We start from the raw sequence: 19,627 nt of genomic DNA, 5'->3' as shown, positions 1-19,627 counted from the left end.
CCAGCCACCCCTGGACTCTTGCCCCACCCCCTGCTTCGCAGCCCGCCTCGTGACTGTTTGTGCAGCTTCGCCAGGCGAGCATCACGCTGGTCCCTTCACCTGCACAGCCGGGGGCCTTCTCTGATCTCCAGCCCTGCTCTGCAGCTGGGCCGGAGCAGAGCCAGGCCTTTCCAGCCCCCTCCCACCCCGCTCCCTCTCCCCCACAGCAGCTTGCTCTTCTGTAAGGGAATCGAGGAAGAGGGGCGGCTTGTCACTCCCACCTCCCACAACCTCTTAGATCAGCCGTCGTGGTTCGGAGACTAAACCAGATTCAGGGCCATGGGGCGGGAGGTAGGAAGCGGTAAAACGTGGGAGGCCAGGGGAGCCAGGTGGCAGGGATGTCCCCGCATGGCCATGAGCCCAGAGAAGGGAGCAGAGAGAAGTGGCAGCCTGCCTAGCCCTCCCCATCTTGCCCTCCTGGCCTGCTCCCAGCCACCTCAGTCCTTCCCAAACACTCCCATGGCCTCTGTCCTGCACCAGCAGCTGACCTGTTCCCCTTGGATGGCTAGCTGCCTTCAGAGCCAGGGACTGATCGGTTCCTTCTCACCCGTATGGGGATGAGCTGCCCGGATAAGCAGGGCAGAGCCCAGAATCAGCCTCTGTTCTGAAAGGAGGGGAGAAGAGGGAGCTGCCTTACGAGATCCCTGGCCACCCCCCAGCCAGAGGCAGGAGCTCAAGGCAGTCTTGCGCCTTCCCTCTCATCCAGCCCCTCCACCCTGCTTCACTTTCCCTGCGGGTCACACCCTGGTCCAGGGTCTTGGGGCACGTGCACCGTCTGCTGATCCAGGCAGGATCCTAGCGAACGGCGCTGCAGGCTTTCCCAGCCTGCTGCTCCAGACCCTGGTCCTCCCTTTCCCAGGCCAACATCGGGCACATGGACACACCCAAGGAGCTCTGGCGGATGATCACTGGGAACATGGCCCTCATTCAGGTAAGAGGGCAGGGACCAGGCCGGTGGGGCTCAGCCTCCTTCCTCCCTGGGCAGGAACGTGACAGGCCTAAGTCAGCACCCACTGGCTCCTGAGTGAAGCTCCAAGGTCCTGCTGAGCTGCCTTCTCCCAAATGAGCTCTGGGAGTTTTTCCCGATTTCCCAGGAAAATAGCCAAGATCAGAGGGATTCCCAGGATCTTCAGTGTCAGCTCTCTGCTTGCAGTGATGCAGGAGGCTTGTGTCCCCCCGGCTCACATCAGGAGGAGACTTGGAATGCTGAAGGCCCTTGACCACTTTTGTCCCATGTCCCCATGAGGCTGCACACTTTCCGGACCAGGAGTTCCTCCCCTTGAGTCCCAGGCCTGTGTCTGGATGAAGTCTCAGGCTCTGTGGGCCCACCCCAGGGCCCCAGAGGAGCGCTCATTCAGCCAGTGACATGTCCTGGGCTCCTGCAGGGCGCACTACTGGTGTGAAACTAAATAAATAAAGACATCATTCCCGCCTGGGAGGACTGGACAGGCCAGCTCTGCCTGCCTCCTGGAGCAGCTGGGGGCAGGAGGAGGGCTGGTTGAGTGTTCTGTGACCTCAGCTGAGAAGCACCCCGCTCCCTGAGTCACAGCTCCCCTCCCCAGGTGCAGGCCACGGTGGTGGGCTTCCTGGCGTCCATCGCCGCTGTGGTCTTCGGCTGGATCCCTGATGGCCACTTCAGCATCCCGCATGCCTTCCTGCTCTGTGCCAGCAGCGTGGCCACGGCCTCCATTGCCTCCCTGGTCCTGGGTAAGGAGGGCAAGGGAGGGGCGGGGGGAGGCAGGGCGGTCCCAGAGGTGTCCAAAACCGGGCCCCTCCCGTCTCCCTCTCGGTTGGTGGATGCCCCGTCATCTCATCTTCCCCTGCCCGGCCCCTCTCCTTCCTCCCCAGGCATGATCATGATTGGAGTCATCATTGGCTCTCGCAAGATTGGCATCAACCCAGACAATGTGGCCACGCCCATTGCTGCCAGCCTGGGTGACCTCATCACCTTGGCACTGCTCTCGGGCATCAGCTGGGGACTCTACCTGGAGCAGGGTGAGGCTGAGGTCACTGAGGACTCGACCAGGGTGGATTCCTGGGTGGGACTGGGAGACGTGGCAGCGCTTTCACACACGTGTAAGGGTTTCTCCTCTGTTCCTAACCATTTGGTTGGAACACAGTTTGTAATAATTCCCTGCCTCACAGAAATGAAGCTGAGTTCTTATCTCAGATTCATGCAGGCAGCGGGAGCAGGGGTGAAAGTATCTCAGAAATATATTTGGTCCTATAGAGGGGTAAGGGCAAAGGAAAGGAACTAAGGCTGGAATCTGCTTGCACAATGAAAGAGAGGAGATGGAGATTTTTCCAGGGATCAAATCAAGAGACCTAGGATCTGGTCTCTGCCCCTGATAAGTTCAGTGTCTGAGGAGGGTTCACCTTGGTTTCCTCATTTACAGAATGGAAAGGGCTGGCCCCCGTGTACCTCCCGGGTTAACAGCGAGCGTCAGATGAGTAGATAGCTTTGCTGGCAATTAGCGTGGTGTTACCGCTGGCCTGTTGGGATTTTGCAGGCTGAGCCGAGGGGAGGCTGGGAGCAGGGAGCCCGCGCTCACCTGCGTCTCCTCTCCACCTCTCAGGAATCTGGCAGTACATCTACCCACTGGTGTGTGTCTTCTTCGTGGCCCTGCTCCCCGTCTGGGTGATGCTGGCCCGGCGGAGCCCGGCTACAAGGGAGGTGCTGTACTCGGGCTGGGAGCCCGTCATCATCGCCATGGCCATCAGCAGGTAGGCCCAAGCCCCCACCCGCCGCCCTCCCAGCTCTGGAAGGAGGAAGTGCGGCCCGGACCCTAGGAACGCCTGCAGTAGTGGCTCAGCCACGTGCGCTTCTGTTGGAAGTGACGGAGCCGCGTGGAGGGGTTTCATTAGAAGCCACGCTGGCTTAGGGAGCTGGCTACGCACAGCTGGGCTCAGGGACATAAATGATCGGGCCCCAGCATTCTCATCTCTCCGCTCTGCTTTCCTCTGTGCTGGCCTACAGCTTCAGGTTTGCTTCCATAAGCAGGCGGAGAGAGATCCTTTCTCTAAACTCTTCTGCGAAGTCCCACTATAGAGTCTCACTGACTGTCCGTGACCCAGTCACTGTGGCCTCAGAGACGTGCTGCTCCGACTGCGTGGGCCTGGGCCCGCACCCTCAGGGTTGGAGCAGGGCCACGCAGACCACAGTGGCCGAGTCTGGGAGAGCTGGTTCCCCGAGGAAAAGTCCAGCCTTCTTACCAGAGGGGAAATAAACACTGACTGAGCAGGCAAGGGGAGCCAGCAGCTTCTCACGCCAACTTGGGAGGTGGTTGAAGGAGGTGGCTGCCTGGCCCAGCAGCACCAGCTTGCCCGGGGTGCTGTGCTAGGGTGAATGTTAGGGGCATCTGCTGGCTCTGGCAAGGGGAGGTGAGGACTAGAGGACAAGGGACTCCCGGGAGCCGCCTCACTGCCCACGTCCAGACGGACCTGCAGCCTCACCCCAGGGACCGGAGCAGAAGCCTTCAGCGGTCTTTGTGTCTGTGCAGTGTGGGAGGCCTCATCTTGGACAAGACGGTCTCAGACCCCAACTTTGCAGGGATGGCTGTCTTCACACCTGTGATTAACGGTGAGGTCTCGGCATCAGCTGCCGGGGGGAAAGGAGAGGGCTGGATCAGAGGGTCTGGGGGCTTTGTATCAGTCAGGGTTCTAGCAGGCAAGAGAGTCCAGCTCAGGGAGTTCAAGACTTGGACTGGTTCCTGGAACCGGTGCTTGAGCATGGGATGCTGGGTCCACCTGACTTTGGAGAGGGACTGATCACTGCAGGGCTTGTCCCCTGAGCTGTGTGTGTGACAGCAGGTGCACCCGCTGTCTGGGTAGAGAAGTCAGGCTCCCTGCGTCTATGCATCTGTCCCTGCCCACGATCTCTGCCCGCCGGGGCTACAGGGGACTGCTGTGTCTCCGTAACTGGGAGGATGAGAGGAGCCCTGAAGACACCCTGGAAAGGAGTCTCCCTGCTCAGTGTCTCCGTCTTCTCCTAGAGACTGGTGGATGGGTCACGCCCTCCCCGCTCCCCAAGCCCACCACAGCTTAGGATTCGCATGTCTCCACAGGTGTTGGGGGCAATCTGGTGGCCGTGCAGGCCAGCCGCATCTCCACCTTCCTCCACATGAACGGGACGCCAGGGGAGAACTCGGAGCAAGCCCCCCGCCGATGTCCCAGCCCCTGTACCACCTTCTTCAGCCCTGGTAATGCCAGAGTTCCCGCCTCCTCTCCTGGGTTCACATCATCACTTAAGAAACAGCTGGAGCCCAGTTATGCGGGTTCTCCTTGTCTGTTGGGCTGTGTGCACCAGCTGTCCTAGAGGGGGAGCCCAGGCAGGAAGGTTGGCCTTTCCTGGGGCACCCTGGGGGCTGGGCGCCGTGGGATGGATGCAGACAGTCTGCCGTCTGCTGCCCTGGCGTGCAGCATGGCGCCTCCAGGCACCAGATGGCCCCCTTCTTGCCTCACGCCCCCTCTCCGCTGGTCCTAGATGTGAATTCTCGCTCGGCCCGCGTGCTCTTCCTCCTCGTGGTCCCAGGACACCTGGTGTTTCTCTACACCATCAGCTGTATGCAGGGTGGGCATACCACCCTCACCCTCATCTTCATCATCTTCTACATGACAGCTGCTCTGCTCCAGGTGCGGACAGGCAGGGGCGTGGGGAGGGCCAGGGCCGCCCTGCAGGGCTAGGAAGGGAGGGCCAGGGATGGTGTGGACGGGGGCTCAGGAGAGCAGACCGCAGTTCCAGCCCAGCCCGTAAGAGGCCGTGTGGCTTTCCGTGAGTTGTTTTACTTCTCTGAGCCTCAGTAGCACATTTGCAAATCGAGGGGAGTGAAGCAGAGGTACTGGATTTCAGGCAGGTGCCACCCCCACTGGCCTGGCCACGGAGCTCCATGTGACTTTGTTCACATGCTGGGCTTCCTTGGGAGATTTCGCTTGAGTAGAGGATTTCACAGCTTGAGAATGTGTCAAAGCCACTGCGCTAGACAGTCTCTAGGACCCCATCCAGCCTTCCTACTCTAATACTAGGATGTTTTCTCCCTTGCTGTTTGCTACATTTTTTCAGGTTTTCATTTTGAAATCAGTATGTATTCATAAGAATTTGCCCCCTCCAAATGTGCTGAGAGAGCCCATGTACCCATTACCCAGCTCCCCACAGTGGGAACGTCTTGCATAATTGTAGCACACCACCAAACCCAGGAAGTCAGTGTTGGTACAATGCACAGAGCTATTCACACTGCGCCGGTTTTACATCCAATCTCACGTGTGTGTGTGTCGTTCTATCAGTCATGGTTCACGTAACCACCACCGCAGTCAAGACACAGAACAGCTCCGTCACCACAAGGCTCTCTCATGCAACCCCTTTATGGCCAATCTAATCCTTAGGATTACACTTTCCGTTTCTATAGACTTGGTTTTTGAATAGGTTAGTTCAAACACTTTGAAGGGGTCGATGGAGAAACCCCACCGACACATCTTTCCTCCCCTCTGGGCACGCATCCAGTTCTCTTCCTCACGAGCCGTGGGTGGCCTCTGCTCCTCTCTTTCTTTTTTTTAATAGAGTTGACTTACGCCGTTATGTTAGTTTCTGGTGTACCACAAAGTGATTCATACATAGAGATATAAAGGATGCATATATTCATCCTTTTTCATATTCTTTTCCATTATAGTTTGTTACAAGATACTGAGTATAGCTCCCTGTGCTTTATAGTAGGACCTTCTGTTGATCTATGTCTCTTACATATCCTTCTGGCTCATTCCATATGTAGGCAAGCAAACATACATATTTTTCTCATCTTACTTTGTTTTTAAACACACGCATTATTGGGTGTCGGGACATCTTGGCCAGGTCTGGGCCAACCACGTGCAGTTTCCCCACAGCTGTTACCCCAGTTGCGAGCTGGGGTGAAGCGCGCGTTGCAGAGCAGGAGTGGGTGTGGGCGCCCAGGGCCTGTGACTGGAGGGCGGCCCTCGGCCACCTTGGAAAGGGCGAGCCTGCCCCCGTTCCCCACTGTGAACACGCCAGGGGCCACGCTCACCTCCTCTCTTCTCCGGCTGGTGCAGGGCCAGGGTGGGACTCCTGATCCCCTCGCTGCCTCCTCCCGGCATGTTCCCAGGGCCTGCTCGGGAGGCTGGAATGTGGAGACAGCTGCTGCCCGTCCCTTCCTGGGGCACGTCCCGAAGTCCTTGGCCACGTTCTTTATTTGAGACCATTCTGCAGCTGCTGGCAAGGGTGTGAAGTTATGGGGGGAGGGGGTTCGAGGGGGCTCTCCCTCACTCAGGGTCAGGGCCACAAAAGTCCAAGGCCGCTATGTGCAGGGCAAGGCAGAAGGTGAAGGATGCTGAAACTGTAACCTCTGCCTTCCTTGGAGAGAAGACTGGGGAGTAACCAGTTTGCCTAAATTTAGGTATCACATCTGGCTTCCGGATCCCCCAGTGGGCTCTGGTTCCAGGAACTAAGCCCCTTTGGGCAGAATTTGCATACCACAGTATTTACAAAGTACAGTCAGGAGTAAAACCTCCTAAATGACTGTTTCAGAGCTTTACCGTTAGAAACCATTTCATTCTTGCTCAGATGCAGTCATCTGGGGAGCCCAACTGCCAGGAATTGCGCAGAGTATAGAGAAGACGCAGGCCTGTGGACGTCTCCATAGTATTCTAGGCCAAGTGCATCGCCAACGTAAAAGTGCATGTACATCTTGTTAAAAGGCAGTTTCTGATTTAGGAGATCCAGCATGAGGCCTAAGAATCTGCATTTTTCGCAAGCTTCCAGCTGTCGATGCCCCTGGTCCTGGGCTCACTAGCAAGGTTCTAATCTAGATCATCATTAATTGTCTGTAGTAATGGAAGAAAAGCAAGGGGCAGGTACGTCACAGCAGCAGATCATCCAAGGCGTCTTTTGAATTGATACGCACTGTGTGCTTGGTATTCAGCTGACTTATTCCTAACTCTATTTTGCTAGGACTAATGTTAAAATAAACCTGCATTCTTTGAGCAGAATGGGAAGGGTCAGGAGGAAGGCAGCTGGGGATAATCAACTGTTACTCGGACAACTGTGCCGGCAGCAGCCTCTCACACTGTCCTTATTCCACTCTGCTCTGAGGACAAATCCCTCTCTGAAAAGCAAACTCCAACCCCCCAGCCGCCTGCTGGGCTCCCACAGAGGCCAACATGGCAGGAATTGGAGTGACCCGAGAATAGGATGACCCAGAATCAGAGGCAAGAGGACTGAATTCCTGCAACAAGTAGGATGTTGATTAGCAAGCCTCTTGTCGGGTCAGTTTGGGAGCAGAATGTAATGTAGGCGGCTCCAGAGAACAGAGGCACCTTCCTTCCCGATGAACTCAGATTCCTTCGGTCATCTGTTTGAGGTGGTCACTGTGGGCTGGAGAAGCAGAGGGGTTGTGGAGCCAAAAAGATGAGCTGACTTGCTTAAGGACTGGCTGCAGCTAGCTGAGCCTTGCGGTGCAGTGAATGGGGCAATCGCGTGGCCTCTGGCTCCCCCTGGAGAGGGGTGGCTGTAGGCTGGCCCTTCTGTCCTCCAGGTGCTGATCCTGCTCTACATCGCAGACTGGATGGTGCACTGGATGTGGGGCCGCGGCCTGGACCCAGACAACTTCTCCATCCCGTACTTGACAGCCCTGGGGGACCTTCTCGGCACCGGGCTCCTGGCACTCAGCTTCCACGTCCTCTGGCTCATTGGGGACCGAGACACAGATGTTGGGGACTAGCCCGGTCACTCAACCTTCTCTCCACCTGTTTGAAATTTTTTTCAAACACTTCCTGTTTGAAATTTTTTTTTTTTGGCGGGGGGTGGTCTTCTTCCCCTGCCCTCATGCCACTCGACACTCCCATCTCTTTCTAGGACTTCACGTGGATACCGAATTCTCATTATTTTCAATGGGAATTTTTATACATTGAGCCAAGTTTGTAGACTAAGAATTCAGACAGGACAGAGGAACTGAGGTGAACAGTACAAGTAGGTGTTTGGGACAGTCACCAAGTGCAACTGCGTGGTGGGTGACTCCAGGGGAGAGGCCTGGGGCAGGGGTCTCCATCTAGGATGTGGGGACGCTTGGTTTAGCTTTAGCAAACTCCAGTTCCGGTTTGGGGGGTTTGTCTTTATTTTCTCTTCTTCTTTTTGGTTGAACAGAGGGATAAATGTCGCTTTCCCCTCCCCCCACACATACGTTTTCTAGAAGCGGACCAACTTCAAAGCCCTAAGCAAGAGACAGCTGCTCCTCCCCCAAGTAATCCTAGCCCTGTTCTCTGCCCTGCTCTCCAAAAGGATGAGGTGAACTCCTTAAATTGTATACTTGCTCCTTGCCCAACTGCCTGATAAATACCACCAGCCCCTCCCTCTGATCTTTTTTCCAACTGACTGTCTCATCCAAGAAGAAATGAGCCGTGACCTGGTCTCCCTGTTGGCCCATGTCCACCCATAGGTTTGCCAAAATCGACATCCTCCCTGGACCCAAAGACCTGATTCTTCTTCTCTGTTCACCTTCATCTCTCATTATTTCTAAGCATGACCTTCCTCAGAGCTTGCCGCATTGGCTTCCGAGATTAGGGACAGAGCAGGGGTTTGTGGAGAGGCGCTGGGTGGTTGATGGGTGTTTCACTGCTGCTGTTTGTCCCGAGGACGTAACCACATGGCCCCTGAGAATCTCTTGCTTCCTGAAATCTCTCATTCTTTCATGCCATGTCGGTCAGTTTTCCTCTCTTGGCTTCTGCCCACATCCATCGTGTATTCATTCACTCATTCAGCAAATACACCGCTTCCCCAAGAGGCGCGCTTCTGCAGGCAGTCTGACATTCACTGAGCGCTGTTGATTGAGCACCTACTACGCGTCCGGTCCTGTGCCGGGTACTGACTGGCCAGAGGAAACAGTCCCGCCCTCGCCTCATTCCCCAGGCGCAGAGGCTGTGTGCCCTTTGCAGTCCAGAGAGAAAGTGTCCCCACTGCCTTCCCTCTTTGTCCAAGCAGGGTCTGTGTCTCGACGCCGCTCCTGGCTCCCACCTGCGCGCAGCACTGGTCACAGCTCGGGCCCCGTGGCTCAGCCACTCCTGATTTCCCTACGCTACCCTCTCTCACCCTCACTTCCTTCCATCTCCTCACCAGTCACCCAAAAGAGGGTTCAGATCTAGAAGGCCAGACATCCACCCACGGCTTCCAGCTTACCCGGCCCAGGAGTGGGAGAACACTGGGGCCTCTGCACCCTCCCAGCACGTTACTGTGAACAGGTCAGAATTCTGCTGTCCACACTCACGTGTGGACAGACCTGGGCATTTGGATGCAGGTTTCTTCCAGCCTCTCTGTCCATAGCCTGCCCTTCAGCTCTCCCCCTCTGTCCGCTAAAGGGCCTGTCTCCAGAGGAACGCCAGGCAGTGACCCCGCCTCTTAACACCACCCTGCCTCACCCCAAGGAACTTGCCCTATACCTCTAAAGATGCTTTCTCTCTCTGCATTTCCACCCAAGCCACCGGCCAGAGCCTAGACCCTTAGACTTGGAATTGTAGAGGTTACTCAGCTGGGGCTGCCCCCAGCAGAGTTCACTGACACCAGCCTGGCCTTGTTCCTGCTCTTCTCGGGCCTTCTCCTATCTCGTTGTCCATCTGCAGACACGTTTGCACACAGGCTCTTGTACAGGCGTCAGAACCAACTCCTCTGCCCCCCAAGGCTGTGCCCCTGCGGTTTGCAGTCACCCCTGCCCCAGGCACTCACCCCTTTCTCCTCTCTGGAGTTCAGCCAGGCTGCCCTGGAGGAGTCCGGTGCACCCTCCTTTGCCAGAGAAGCAGGAAGGTAGGCGTGCCCCAAGCCCTGAGGATGAGCAGAGGGAGGTCTGCAGGGCGAGAGGGAAAGAAAATGAACTTCATGACTTTGATGGACGATCCGTCTCTTTTCCCCCGATTGCACAAACCACATGGACTTCTGGCGTGGCTGTGGGGAGCAACATTGGTTTACTCTCCTATCCTTAAAAAGTTACAGAACTGTGTCCTAAGAGGATTATTTATAGTGACTATAACTGAATTGACAAATGTCAACATAACTGATAAATTATATTTGGTAAAATAAAGAGGACATTTATTTAGGTGGTTGGTGGCTCCTGTGTGTCTCACCCAAAAGCAGCTTCCCCTGCTGTCTTGGGCCTGTTCTGTGTTCCCACCCCTCCTTGCATAGAAGTGGAAAGAGGCCAGAGAGTGACAAGAAATGAAGTCGCTCTTAAATACAGAGACGTGTGATAGGAAACAGTCATTTCTTGAGAAGCAGCCAGTGCTGCTCTGGGGCATCCTCCCTGCTCGCCACACACTGACTCGGCCCTGGTTGGGGTGTTGGCAAAGGGCGCACCTGGGGGTTAAGAGTCCTTCCCTGCAGAGGTGTATCCCCTGCTTGGGCCACACTAACAATAGCTGTAGCTGTTGAGTGCTCGCACTTACCTTCACCATGCTCAGCACTGTAAGTGCTTAGAAATGTCTAATTGACCGCAAAGGGTTTAGAATCTGGCCTGGATCCCGATCTTCTCATTCTGTCTGTGTGACATTGGACAAGCCGTTCACCCTCTCTGAGCTTCAGTTTCCTCATCTGTACAGATACCTAGGGTCGTTAGGAGACTTCAATAGGATAATTCACAGGAAGCAATAAACACTGTGCCTGGCACACACCAAACCCCAACGTAGTCGTCAATTTAAAGTGAAAGGGAAGTGGGCCAGTCTCTAGACAATGCCAACGCACTAACCATAGGGGTGAAGCAGGAGTGACCGGGGAGCAGGCGGATGGAAAGAGCGCCTGACCACGTCTTGAGGGTCAGGGAAGTCGAGGAAGCCAGGAAGAGTAGCAGAGAGCAGCGTGAGAGGAGGGACGCGACATGGAGGAGAAATGGTGAGCTGAACAGGGCGGTGAGCCCGGCGCCTTTGGGAACTACAGACACTCCATAGACTGGAGTTTGCAGGGCAGGGAGTGACACACAACCTTCTGAGAGACACACACGTCTGTGACAAAGCAGTTTCTCTGAGATGGCAGATAGGGAAGGGCAGAGTCACCGTGCAGCCCCACCCAGGCCTGAGTCTAAAGCCGCTGCTGGGAGCCACTGCCCACCCAGGACACGTCCCCCAAAGATTCAAGACCATGTTACATAGCACACCGTGCTGAGCAGTACCCTACTCAATGATCAGCCTTTTTTCCAGCTTTATTGAGATAAAATTGACAAAACTGTAAGATAGTTAAAGTGTGTACTGTGATGATTTCCTATGTATATGTTGTGAAAGGATTCCCCGCCATTGAGTTAACACATCCATCACTTCACATTATTACCATGTTTTGGGTTTTTTTTTTTTTTCCTGATAACATTTAAGAAATCAGCCTTTTAGAATGGGCCTGGACTCTGGGACTAACTTTTCAAAGCAGTAGTATTTAAAGTTAATGGAAATAGTATAATTGCTTGCTATTATTCAGATAATATTTCAATATACAATATTTTGTATGATATAGTTTTAAATAATAGCCTCAATTACAACTTCAATATTCTCTCTCAAAGCTCTACACAAATGATTTTATCACCATTTTGCTAGTGATGGCCTTTGGCACAGAAGGGTTCAGTGCCCAAGGCTGGGGATGCACACCCAGCTTTCTCTCAGCCCACCACGCCTGGAGCCAGAGGAAAGCACTGGCCAAGGTGTCCCTGCATAGACAACACAAGCCCGAAATAGTCAGAAATACAGTGCGTGTTATCCCGGTTTTGCCCTTAAGACACCTTGTATTGCTGCAAAAGGGTAATTGTCTACAGAAATAGACAATATCTTCCAGTGGGCATTGAAAAACAAGCTTCCCGGCGCCATCCTCTCCCTGATGATATTTTTGCAACATAATTATAGGCAACACCACCAACCCTGAGATCAGTCAGCTGATAGTCTCCTGAAATCCAGCTGTCTCCAGCTAAAATTCAGTAACTGAATTCAGTAACAGTGTAGAGTGCTGTTTACTGCACTATATTTTATTATGATTATCTAGATATAAAAATTTTTAAGATGACTCCCAAGAGTGTGTCTGGCTTGGGAAAAAAAAAGTTTTTTAAAAAGCTAATAAGAAAACAAACTGCTGGGAATTCACTGGTGGCCTAGTGGTTGGGATTCCAGGCTTTCACTGCTATAGCCTGGGTCCAATCCCTGGTCAGCAAACCATATAGTGCAGTCAAATCAATAACAAAAATTGCAGGAAAGTGAGGACCAGTTAGCCAGACAGAAAAAAAACAGTTTTTAACATAATTTGTAAGACCTTATGGCTATATTCATGTTTAGTTAAGTGGGGTTGACTAATATTGTCTAGTTATTGGTTTTTGTTTTTTTTTAAGTTAAATGAAAATAGTCCCAAAAAAGTAAAAAGTACGTCACATTCGGAGCACAGTAAAATTTCCTCGTTTTGCACATATGGGAACAAATTCCTTATTTTGAACATTACAGAAACTATTTTCTCTTAGATTCTATCAAGGGAATGTTGAACATGTAGGTAGAAATCATTGCTTTAAGGGAGCTCTAAGTTGTGGCCTGCCTGGGACGCACACGTGATTACCCGTCCTTGACTCTGCACTGTCACGGATGTGACTTTCAAGTACGTTACCTAACTTGTTGACTGCCTCACAAATTACTCTGAAAAGAAGCATATGTTTTGGGGTTTAGGACTTAGAAATGTGTGGGGAAAGGAACTAAACCAAATGTGGAATATTAATAGGATTTCAAGGCTAAAAATCAAACCAGCCTTCAGTACAGGTTCAAGAAGGTGCAGTGGTGAGATGTCACCGTTGCCTGAGTTGTTCTCGGGGAGCCCCATGCCAAGCCTGGACCACAACCAGTGATCCTCTCCCCGGGGCCCCCATGCTACAGAGGGCAGACCAGCACAGCACATACCCACCCAACCTACGCACTGTCTCTTGCTTCGCTTACCCTCCAGATTAGCTTTGTCCTGTGTCAGGGTCAAAGCTGACGGCCAGATTCCTCTGGGATATCCCAGGACATCGCTAGATTCTCCAGCTCCCCCAACCAGGCACGACTGCCAGCCTGCCGTCTCCAATCAAGGCGGATGCTTATTTTTTGAGGTCAATAAGTGAGAGTCCTCGTGTCCACTTTTGGAAGGAGGTAACTTTTGGAAAACATGCTGAGGATGCTATATTCTTCTGAGAAGTCACCCTAGTTTCCTCTCGCAGCTTAGTTTTAAATATAATAGCAAAGCACAAGCTCTAGATGTAGACATTGGTTTAAATCTTAGCTTTCTCAGTTCCTTTGTCCCCAACTGTCCCATCTGTAGAATGGAATGATACTGCCTTCTCTGTGGGGCCGTTCTGTGGGCACACAGAAGATTCAAGAAGCAAACTTTAATTATTATGATATATAATGTTAATTGAAATGAGAAGAGAAATGCTCAGGACATAGAGTGTGGGATGCTACGAAGGAACTAGTGAACTGAGAAGCTGATGGGCCCAGGCCCACCCTGGATTCTGCTCTTTGGTGGGATGGTTGCAGTTGAGGTTGGACAAAGCTGGGCCATGAGGAGGGCCAGCCAGCTTCACAGGTCTCCGTGGAGTAAGAAAACTGTGACTCTGACCTGGCTTCATCCTCAGAAGCCCAGAAACTCAGTCCCATCCAGAAATCATCTTGGGGAGGCTAACCTATGCCCACAAGCTCACAGAGGCCTGTGCATGAAACCAGATGGTCAGGGGGCCCAACAGACATGTCCGCCTGGCCTGCAGAATCACTGCCCGGAAGGAATTTACCCAGGAGAAAGGTGATCCGAAGGCACTTAGAGAGCTCGGAATCACAACAAAGAAGTTCGTTTTATCACTTGAAATACAGTAGCACCATGCCTTGCTAGTCAGCTGCCTGAGTCCTCCCTTCAGATCCTAGTTTCTGCCAGACAGAAGCCAGGGAGCTGTGAGCTCTTCTCTCAGTGTCTCCTTCGTGGCTGAGATCGAACAACTTCCCTTCAAACCCACACATTTCTCCTCTAGATTTGCTTGTGCTCCAATCAGACGATCTCCTGCCTCAGAACTTCTCATGACATGTTGATTTTAGAGTTTACCTCTGGGAGGCCTAGGAAGAACACAGTATTTCCAAGCTCTTTGTGGAGGAATAGGAGGTTGTCAGTGGGTAATTAAGGATGGTCTATGGGTACAATAATCTCTGCCTTGCTCACCTCTTACAGAGTTGAAAAGACATAGAAAATTAAAATCATCTGTGTGAAGGGAATGCCTTTGTTAGAGAGATGTGACTTTTTCAGTGAAATGCTGACACACACTGTGTTCTCTTTTTAATTTTATTTACTTATTTTTGACTGTCCTAGGTCTTCACTGGGGCTTCCCAGGTGTCTTGGTGGTAAAGAATCTGCCTGCCAAGCAGGAGATGCAGGTTCGATCCTCGCATCAGGAAGATCCCCTGGAGAAGGAAATGGCACTCCAGTGTTCTTGCCTGAGAAATCCCATGGATAGAGGATCCTGGTGGGCTACAGTCCATGGGGTCAAAAAGAGGCAGACATGACTTAGCAACTAAACAACATCAACAGGTCTTCGTAGATGCACAGGCTTTTCTCTAGTTGTGTCATGCGGAAGCTACTCTCTAGTTGGGACGTGCAAGCTTCTCAGTTCAGTGGCTTCTCGTGTTGCAGAGCATGTGCTCTAGGAAGCCTGGGCTCAGTAGCTGTGCCTTCAGGACTTTAGAGTACAGGCTCAACAGCTGAGGCTCACAGGCTTAGGTTTTCCATGGCATGCAGTATCTGCCCAGATAAGCGATCAAACCTGTGTCTCCTGCATTGGCAGGAGAGTCATTCCCACTGAGCCACCAGGGAAGCCCACATTCAGTTCTTTAAACCACACATTCTCCTCTACCCCTTTTCCTGTCTTCTCTCCTTGGTCTTTATTTGGAATGAATGGGAGGGTATCCATGGAAGAAGGCAAATGTGGTAGCAAAAGCTGTAAAAGCTGGGATTTGATGTTTCCCCCAGATACTCCCAGCTCAAAGCTAGCTGCGCACTTGGGCACGAGCCTGCAGAGAAGTGACTGACACATTGGCCTTTGAGCCCGCCAGCCTCTCTCTAAAGGGTTTCCTAGGGCACCTTGCTGCAGAGCCTTCCGGTTGAATGCTTAGCTGGGTCACAGGCATCTCACCAAGCTACTTCCTGTGCCCAAAGCAACCACCAAAAAACTACAATTACTTAAGTGAATCTGGAGTTTGGGGCTGAGGGACAGCTGTGGTCTGACCCTTCTCTTGCTCCATCTGCCTCATCCATGCTCCTGGGCCACTTGCTGTATCACTTCACGTCACAAAGCATTTTTCTGCTCTCTCCCTAGCACAGCAGTGAAGCTATGGAGATGATATAAAGGCTCGCTCTCTCTTTTTTTTTTTTTTCTTTTGGCTGCACCTCGCAGCTTGCGGGATCTTTGTTCCCCAACCAGGGAACCCTGGCCACAGCAATGAAAGCCCCAAATTCTAACCACTGGACAGCCAGGAAGTTCCCTAAACTCTGTCTTCTATTTGAAGTCAACCCCCAAGTTGTTAGACAATTTCCGGGCGCTGCGTCACTTCTTTAATAAATATCAGTATTTATTGAATTCACACAGTAGACGTCACCAACCTGAAATGAATGATGCTATAAGCTGTGCGCTACGTCCCTCGTGTAGCGCTCTTGTAAGCTGTGCGCTACGTCCCTCGTGTAGCGCTCTTGTAAGCTGTGCGCTACGTCCCTCGTGTAGCGCTCTTGTAAGCTGTGCGCTACGTCCCTCGTGTAGCGCTCTTGTAAGCTGTGCGCTACGTCCCTCGTGTAGCGCTCTTGTAAGCTGTGCGCTACGTCCCTCGTGTAGCGCTCTTGTAAGCTGTGCGCTACGTCCCTCGTGTAGCGCTCTTGTAAGCTGTGCGCTACGTCCCTCGTGTAGCGCTCTTGTAAGCTGTGCGCTACGTCCCTCGTGTAGCGCTCTTGTAAGCTGTGCGCTACGTCCCTCGTGTAGCGCTCTTGTAAGCTGTGCGCTACGTCCCTCGTGTAGCGCTCTTGTAAGCTGTGCGCGCTACGTCCCTCGTGTAGCGCTCTTGTAAGCTGCGCGCTACGTCCCTCGTGTAGCGCTCTTGTAAGCTGCGCGCTACGTCCCTCGTGTAGCGCTCTTGTAAGCTGCGCGCTACGTCCCTCGTGTAGCGCTCTTGTAAGCTGCGCGCTACGTCCCTCGTGTAGCGCTCTTGTAAGCTGCGCGCTACGTCCCTCGTGTAGCGCTCTTGTAAGCTGCGCGCTACGTCCCTCGTGTAGCGCTCTTGTAAACTGCGCGCTACGTCCCTCGTGTAGCGCTCTTGTAAGCTGCGCGCTACGTCCCTCGTGTAGCGCTCTTGTAAGCTGTGCGCTACGTCCCTCGTGTAGCGCTCTTGTAAGCTGCGCGCTACGTCCCTCGTGTAGCGCTCTTATAAGCTGTGCGCTATGTCCCTCATGTAGCGCTCTTGCCAAAAACGCTTTTCCAGATCTGTTCTTGAGAAAATAATCAGACAGTCTAGAATGTAGGTCAACAACCCAGACTCTCTGCAATAAAACTCTTTTAAAATGGGAATTTGCTGTATGGCTCAGGAAACTCAAACAGGGCTCTGCATCAACCTAGAGAGGGGTGGGGTGTGGAGGGAGATGGGGGGGAGGTTCAAAAGGGAGGGAATATATGTATACCTATGGCTGATTCATGTTGAGGTTTGACAGAAAACAACAAAATTCTGTAAAGCGGTTATCCTTCAATAAAAAAAATAAATTTTAAAAAAGGAAAAAAATAAAGGCAAAGATATTAGAAAAAAAAGAAAGAAACTCAGTGTTACGAAAAGAAAAAAAAAAAGACAGGGAATTGTAGATTGAAGCTATTCAACAGAACTGTCAGTGATAAGAAAAATACTCCATGTCTGAGCTGTTCAATATAGTAGCCACTATCCCATGTGAACATTTGAAATGTGGCCAGTGTGACTGGTGAGCTGAATTTTAAATTTATTTAATTTTAACTAATTTGAATATAAATAATCACACATGGATACTGGCTCCTGTATTGAACACAGCATGAAAGGAAAAGTGTTAGTTGCTAAGACATGTCCAACTCTGTGACCGCATGGACTGTAGCCTGCCAGGCCTCTCTGTCTATAGGATTCTCCAGGCCAGAATACTGGAGTGGGTTGCCATTTCCTTCTCCAGGGGATCTTACCAACCCAGGGACTGAACCTGGGTCTCCCCCCTGCAGGCAGATTCTTTACCATCTGAGCCATCAGGGAAGCCCCTAGGATACAATGTAGTTCTACATTAAAACAAAACAAAAAAAAAAGACTAAAGAAATAAAACAACCAAATGCATTATTGTATTCTGGATCAGAGTAGGGGAAATGAGAAAAAAAAATATTTCAAAGAATATAGATAAATGTAAATTGTTTATGATATTATTGAGCTAAGGTTTTGTTAGGTATGATAATGGTATTGTTACCAAGTCCAAGCTCCTATTGCTCACCCCACAACAAGCCAATAAATGGAGAGCTGATTTTGGGGGCAAGGAATCACAACTTTATTTTGAAAGTCAGCTGATCAAGAAGATGGTAGACTAATGTTCCAGAGAACCATTTTACCTAGTTAAAATCAAGGCTACTTTTATACCAAAGATGGAGTGACTGTGGTGAGTTGTTGCAAACATTCTGGTGTTAGAATCCTTTTTTCTTGCAGCTGTCTGCATAGGTCAAGTCATGATTCTCCTATAAACTTCTAACAAGACAAATGTTATTCTCTGTTCTACAATGTTTTATTTCTGTACAAATGGAAAAGTATTATACCTTTAAAGGTCAGAGCTTTGAGAATGAGTTATCCTGTATATTTCAGGAGACAGGCAACATTCTTAACTTGTAACAAAATCAATAGAATTCAAAGTTTAAGGTAAAAGAAACAGATCTAATATGGAGTCACATTTACCCTAAGAAACACAAGCTGGAATCAAGATTGCCTTGAGAAATATCAATAACCTCAGATATGCAGATGACACCACCCTTATGGCAGAAAGTGAAGAGGAACTCAAAAGCCTCTTGATGAAAGTGAAAGAGGAGAGTGAAAAAGTTGGCTTAAAGCTTAACATTCAGAAAACGAAGATCATGGCATCTGGTCTCATCACTTCATGAGAAATAGATGGGGAAACAGTGGAAACAGTGGCTGACTTTATTTTGGGGGGCTCCAAAATCACTGCAAATGGTGACTGCAGCCATGAAATTAAAAGACGCTTACTCCATAGAAGAAGAGTTATGATCAACCTAGACAGCATATTCAAAAGCAGAGACATTACTTTGCCAACTAAGGTCCATCTAGTCAAGGCTCTGGTTTTTCCTGTGGTCATATATGGATGTGAGAGTTGGACTGTGAAGGAGGCTGAGCGCTGAAGAATTGATGCTTTTGAACGGTGGTGTTGGAGAAGACTCTTGAGAGTCCCTTGGACTGCAAGGAGATCCAACCAGTCCATTCTGAAGGAGATCAACCCTGGGATTTCTTTGGAATGAATGATGCTAAAGCTGAAACTCCAGTACTTTGGCCACCTCATGCGAAGAGTTGACTCATTGGAAAAGACTCTGATGCTGGGAAGGATTGGGGGCCGGAGGAGAAGGGGATGACAGAGGATGAGATGGCTGGATGGCATCACGGACTCAATGGATGTGAATCTGAGTGAACTGCGGGAGTTGGTGATGGACAGGGAGGCCTGGCGTGCTGCGATTCATGGGGTCGCAAAGAGTTGGACACCACTGAGCGACTGAACTGGACTGATTGCAATGTTTGGGCTTTATAAGAGAATTTAATTATTAGGCCCTGTGTACTGAAGTGTGTAGGGATGAGCTGTGTGCTACTTAGTTCCGAGTGGTTTGATACACACATGTACACAAAGAGACCAAGCAGATGGGGCAGAATGTCAGTAATCGAAGATTCAGTTTTAGGACATATTGACATACATTACACTCTTTAACACTTCAGTGGGCTTGAAAAATTTTTAAATAAAAAATGGGAAGTACAGAGGAAAGAGGCAAGCACCCACTGGTACTGTGACAGGATCAGAGCAAGGCTGACCACTTTCCCCAGCTTCCAAAGAGCTGTGTTCCAAATATGTACATGCAAATTCACGTTCGGCACTCTGCATGTACTTTCTCTCTCTCCCTTATTTATAACTGTCTCTCTGGGAAACTGCAACTACTATTAAAGAAATGCAATACCCCTATTCCCACCAAAAGAATTGTCTCTCCTTTGATAGAAACTCTGTAAGCTGGGGAGACACCAGGAACTTGCTAATCTTCCCTCTTAACTCTTCATACTTCAGATCTGGCAAACTTACAGTAGCTCCTCTTACAGACAACCAGGGTCAAAGCCCAAATTTTGTATTTGACACTCTTGTTTACTTTGCAATGTACTGTTTGTATATATGTTAAATAATTTTATATTGGTCAGTTAAGAGACCACAGTTCAGTTCAGTTCAGTTCAGTCGCTCAGTGGTGTCCGACTCTTTGTGACCCCATGAATGGCAGCACTCCAGGCCTCCCTGTCCATCACCAACTCCCGGAGTTCACCCAAACTTATGTCCATCGAGTTG

At 51.0% G+C, this 19,627-nt stretch overlaps 1 protein-coding gene across 6 annotated transcripts in view; it reads left to right on the top strand.

The window, feature by feature from the left end:
- SLC41A1 (solute carrier family 41 member 1) overlaps positions 1-18,058 on the top strand; it is a 29,646-nt gene extending 11,588 nt beyond the window's left edge. For 3 of the 6 annotated variants that reach the window (XM_042256994.1, XM_004013562.5, XM_042256992.1), the window contains 8 exons: positions 899-970; positions 1,602-1,746; positions 1,888-2,034; positions 2,616-2,763; positions 3,540-3,619; positions 4,104-4,238; positions 4,523-4,671; positions 7,578-10,124. In XM_042256994.1, the coding sequence (XP_042112928.1) occupies positions 899-970; positions 1,602-1,746; positions 1,888-2,034; positions 2,616-2,763; positions 3,540-3,619; positions 4,104-4,238; positions 4,523-4,671; positions 7,578-7,763 (1,062 nt within the window). In that variant the 3' untranslated portion in view covers positions 7,764-10,124. Of the gene's footprint in view, positions 1-898; positions 971-1,601; positions 1,747-1,887; positions 2,035-2,615; positions 2,764-3,539; positions 3,620-4,103; positions 4,239-4,522; positions 4,672-7,577; positions 10,125-12,976 lie in introns of those variants that run through there. The other 3 variants (XR_009595784.1, XM_042256996.2, XM_042256995.1) reach the window with 3 other exon arrangements.
- The last annotated feature ends 1,569 nt before the right edge of the window (positions 18,059-19,627 follow it).

Source organism: Ovis aries, chromosome 12 (assembly GCF_016772045.2).
Source record: "Ovis aries strain OAR_USU_Benz2616 breed Rambouillet chromosome 12, ARS-UI_Ramb_v3.0, whole genome shotgun sequence".
In the NCBI taxonomy this organism is placed as follows: domain Eukaryota; kingdom Metazoa; phylum Chordata; class Mammalia; order Artiodactyla; family Bovidae; genus Ovis; species Ovis aries.
The sequence above is the reverse complement of the archived record's forward strand: the minus strand, read 5'-3'. Positions and strand labels throughout refer to the sequence as shown.